General features: G+C 59.2%; 1 protein-coding gene across 1 annotated transcript in view; it reads right to left on the reverse strand.

Moving 5' to 3' along the window:
- LOC144954634 (von Willebrand factor-like) overlaps positions 1–1,964 on the reverse strand; it is a gene marked incomplete at its 5' end in the record, with an annotated part of 4,362 nt that extends 2,398 nt beyond the window's left edge. The window contains one exon of the mRNA XM_078885088.1: positions 1,787–1,964. Coding sequence (XP_078741214.1) covers positions 1,787–1,964 — 178 coding nt within the window. The remainder of the gene's footprint in view (positions 1–1,786) is intronic.
- Between the last annotated feature and the right edge of the window lie 2,805 nt (positions 1,965–4,769).

The raw sequence follows: 4,769 nt of genomic DNA on the forward strand, positions 1-4,769 counted from the left end.
ACAACCTCCTGTAGACCAGGCGAGGTGGTCAACATCTACCACGACCTCCTGTAGACCAAGCGAGGTGGTCAACATCTACCACGACCTCCTGTAGACCAGGCGTGGTGGTCAACATCTACCACCACCTCCTGGAGACCAGGCGAGGTGGTCAACGTTCTACCACGACCTCCTGTAGACCAGGCGTGGTGGTCAACATCTACCACGACCTCCTGTAGACCAGGCGAGGTGGTCAACATCTACCACGACCTCCTGTAGACCAGGCGAGGTGGTCAACATCTACCACAACCTCCTGTAGACCAGGCGAGGTGGTCAACATCTACCACGACCTCCTGTAGACCAAGCGAGGTGGTCAACATCTACCACGACCTCCTGTAGACCAGGCGAGGTGGTCAACGTCTACCACGACCTCCTGTAGACCAGGAGAGGTGGTCAACGTCTACCACGACCTCCTGTAGACCAGGCGAGGTGGTCAACATCTACCACGACCTCCTGTAGACCAAGCGAGGTGGTCAACATCTACCACGACCTCCTGTAGACCAGGCGAGGTGGTCAACATCTACCACGACCTCCTGTAGACCAGGCGAGGTGGGCAACATCTACCACGACCTCCTGTAGACCAGGCGAGGTGGTCAACGTCTACCACGACCTCCTGTGTACCAGGCGAGGTGGTCAACGTCTACCACGACCTCCTGTAGACCAGGAGAGGTGGTCAACGTCTACCACGACCTCCTGTAGACCAGGCGAAGTGGTCAACATCTACCACGACCTCCTGTAGGCCAGGCGAGGTGGTCAACATCTACCACGACCTCCTGTAGACCAGGCGAGGTGGTCAACATCTACCACGACCTCCTGTAGACCAGGCGAGGTGGTCAACATCTACCACGACCTCTTGTAGACCAGGCGAGGTGGTCAACGTCTACCACGACCTCCTGTAGACCAGGCGAGGTGGTCAACATCTACCACAACCTCCTGTAGACCAGGCGAGGTGGTCAACATCTACCACGACCTCCTGTAGACCAGGCGAGGTGGTCAACATCTACCACGACCTCCTGTAGACCAGGCGAGGTGGTCAACGTCTACCACGACCTCCTGTAGACCAGGCGAGGTGGTCAACATCTACCACGACCTCCTGTAGACCAGGCGAGGTGGTCAACATCTACCACAACCTCCTGTAGACCAGGCGAGGTGGTCAACATCTACCACGACCTCCTGTAGACCAGGCGAGGTGGTCAACATCTACCACGACCTCCTGTAGACCAGGCGAGGTGGTCAACATCTACCACGACCTCCTGTAGACCAGGTGAGGTGGTCAACATCTACCACGACCTCCTGTAGACCAGGCGAGGTGGTCAACATCTACCACGACCTCCTGTAGACCAGGCGAGGTGGTCAACGTCTACCACGACCTCCTGTAGACCAGGCGAGGTGGTCAACATCTACCACGACCTCCTGTGTACCACTACTACACTACTCACTACTACACTACACTATACACTACTTACACTATACACTACTACACTATACACTACTACACTACTACACTACACTACATACTACACTATACACTACACTATACACTACACACTACACTATACACTACTACACTACACACTACACTATACACTGCTACACTACACTATACACTACTACCCTATACACTACACTATACACTACACTATACACTACTACACTATACACTACTACACTATACACTACTACACTATACACTACCCTATACACTACTACACTACACACTACACTATACACTACACACTACAAGACTCACATGAAGTCGTTGGCGAGGTTGCGATCGTAGTTGCCGCACAGTCCCCGCGTGAGGCCTTGCAGCCGCGGCTCGGCCGACACGTAGAGGCGTCCACCCTGGGGGTCGTACTGCAGAGTCACCCCTGCGCCCGTGTCCACCTCCACGAAGATAGACGACAGCAGCCGCACCGAAATGCCACCTGGAGGCAAGATCAGTCGCTCGCTCGCTCAGTCGCTCGCTCGCTCGCTCAGTCGCTCGTTCGCTCAGTCATTCAGTCGCTCGCTCGCTCAGTCGCTCGCTCGCTCAGTCGCTCGCTCGCTCAGTCGCTCGCTCGCTCGCTCGCTCAGTCGCTCGCTCAGTCGCTCGCTCGCTCAGTCGCTCACTCATTCAGTCGCTCGCTCGCTCAGTCGCTCGCTCGCTCGCTCAGTCGCTCGCTCGCTCACTCAGTCGCTCGTTCGCTCAGTCGCTCAGTCGCTCACTCATTCAGTCGCTCGCTCGCTCAGTCGCTCGCTCGCTCGCTCAGTCGCTCACTCATTCAGTCGCTCGCTCGCTCAGTCGCTCGCTCGCTCGCTCAGTCGCTCGCTCAGTCGCTCGCTCGCTCAGTCGCTCGCTCGCTCAGTCGCTCGCTCGCTCAGTCGCTCGCTCGCTCGCTCAGTCGCTCACTCATTCAGTCGCTCGCTCGCTCAGTCGCTCGCTCGCTCAGTCGCTCGCTCGCTCGCTCAGTCGCTCACTCATTCAGTCGCTCGCTCGCTCAGTCGCTCGCTCAGTCGCTCGCTCGCTCAGTCGCTCGCTCATTCAGTCGCTCGCTCAGTCGCTCGCTCGCTCGCTCAGTCGCTCACTCATTCAGTCGCTCGCTCGCTCAGTCGCTCGCTCAGTCGCTCAGTCGCTCACTCATTCAGTCGCTCGCTCGCTCAGTCGCTCGCTCAGTCGCTCGCTCGCTCAGTCGCTCGCTCAGTCGCTCACTCATTCAGTCGCTCGCTCGCTCAGTCGCTCAGTCGCTCACTCATTCAGTCGCTCGCTCGCTCAGTCGCTCGCTCGCTCAGTCGCTCAGTCGCTCACTCATTCAGTCGCTCGCTCGCTCACTCAGTCGCTCGTTCGCTCAGTCGCTCAGTCGCTCACTCAGTCGCTCGCTCAGTCGCTCACTCATTCAGTCGCTCGCTCGCTCGCTCAGTCGCTCGCTCGCTCAGTCGCTCAGTCGCTCACTCAGTCGCTCGTTCGCTCAGTCGCTCAGTCGCTCACTCATTCAGTCGCTCGCTCGCTCAGTCGCTCGTTCGCTCAGTCGCTCAGTCGCTCACTCATTCAGTCGCTCGCTCGCTCAGTCGCTCGTTCGCTCAGTCGCTCAGTCGCTCGCTCACTCAGTCGCTCGCTCGCTCAGTCGCTCGTTCGCTCAGTCGCTCAGTCGCTCACTCATTCAGTCGCTCGCTCGCTCAGTCGCTCGCTCGCTCGCTCAGTCGCTCGCTCGCTCAGTCGCTCACTCATTCAGTCGCTCGCTCGCTCAGTCGCTCGCTCGCTCGCTCAGTCGCTCGCTCAGTCGCTCAGTCGCTCACTCATTCAGTCGCTCGCTCGCTCAGTCGCTCGCTCAGTCGCTCAGTCGCTCACTCATTCAGTCGCTCGCTCACTCAGTCGCTCGCTCGCTCATTCAGTCGCTCAGTCGCTCACTCAGTCGCTCGCTCGCTCGCTCAGTCGCTCGCTCAGTCGCTCGCTCGCTCAGTCGCTCACTCATTCAGTCGCTCGCTCGCTCAGTCGCTCAGTCATTCAGTCGCTCGCTCGCTCGCTCAGTCGCTCACTCATTCAGTCGCTCGCTCGCTCAGTCGCTCGCTCAGTCGCTCGCTCAGTCGCTCGCTCAGTCGCTCGCTCGCTCAGTCGCTCACTCATTCAGTCGCTCGCTCGCTCAGTCGCTCGCTCAGTCGCTCAGTCGCTCACTCATTCAGTCGCTCGCTCGCTCACTCAGTCGCTCGCTCAGTCGCTCGCTCGCTCAGTCGCTCACTCATTCAGTCGCTCGCTCGCTCAGTCGCTCGCTCAGTCGCTCAGTCGCTCACTCATTCAGTCGCTCGCTCGCTCGCTCAGTCGCTCGCTCAGTCGCTCGCTCAGTCGCTCAGTCGCTCAGTCGCTCACTCATTTAGTCGCTCGCTCGCTCGCTCAGTCGCTCGCTCAGTCGCTCGCTCAGTCGCTCAGTCGCTCAGTCGCTCACTCATTCAGTCGCTCAGTCGCTCACTCATTCAGTCGCTCAGTCGCTCGCTCATTCAGTCGCTCAGTCGCTCACTCATTCAGTCGCTCGCTCGCTCGCTCAGTCGCTCGCTCGCTCGCTCAGTCGCTCGCTCAGTCGCTCAGTCGCTCGCTCATTCAGTCGCTCGCTCGCTCACTCAGTCGCTCGCTCACTCAGTCGCTCGCTCAGTCGCTCAGTCGCTCACTCACTCAGTCGCTCGCTCACTCAGTCGCTCGCTCATTCAGTCGCTCAGTCGCTCACTCATTCAGTCGCTCGCTCGCTCACTCAGTCGCTCGCTCAGTCGCTCAGTCGCTCGCTCAGTCGCTCAGTCGCTCGCTCACTCAGTCGCTCGCTCGCTCACTCAGTCGCTCGCTCAGTCGCTCAGTCGCTCAGTCGCTCACTCAGTCGCTCGCTCAGTCGCTCAGTCGCTCACTCATTCAGTCGCTCGCTCGCTCACTCAGTCGCTCGCTCAGTCGCTCGCTCAGTCGCTCGCTCGCTCAGTCGCTCGCTCAGTCGCTCACTCATTCAGTCGCTCGCTCGCTCAGTCGCTCGCTCGCTCACTCAGTCGCTCGCTCAGTCGCTCACTCATTCAGTCGCTCACTCATTCAGTCGCTCAGTCGCTCACTCAGTCGCTCGCTCGCTCACTCAGTCGCTCGTTCGCTCGCTCAGTCGCTCACTCAGTCGCTCGTTCGCTCAGTCGCTCAGTCGCTCACTCATTCAGTCGCTCACTCATTCAGTCGCTCAGTCGCTCAGTCGCTCACTCATTCAGTCGCTCACTCATTCAGTCGCTCGCTCAGT

The sequence above is a fragment of the Lampetra fluviatilis genome, unplaced genomic scaffold (genome assembly GCF_964198595.1).
Source record: "Lampetra fluviatilis unplaced genomic scaffold, kcLamFluv1.1 SCAFFOLD_681, whole genome shotgun sequence".
Lineage (NCBI taxonomy): Eukaryota > Metazoa > Chordata > Hyperoartia > Petromyzontiformes > Petromyzontidae > Lampetra > Lampetra fluviatilis.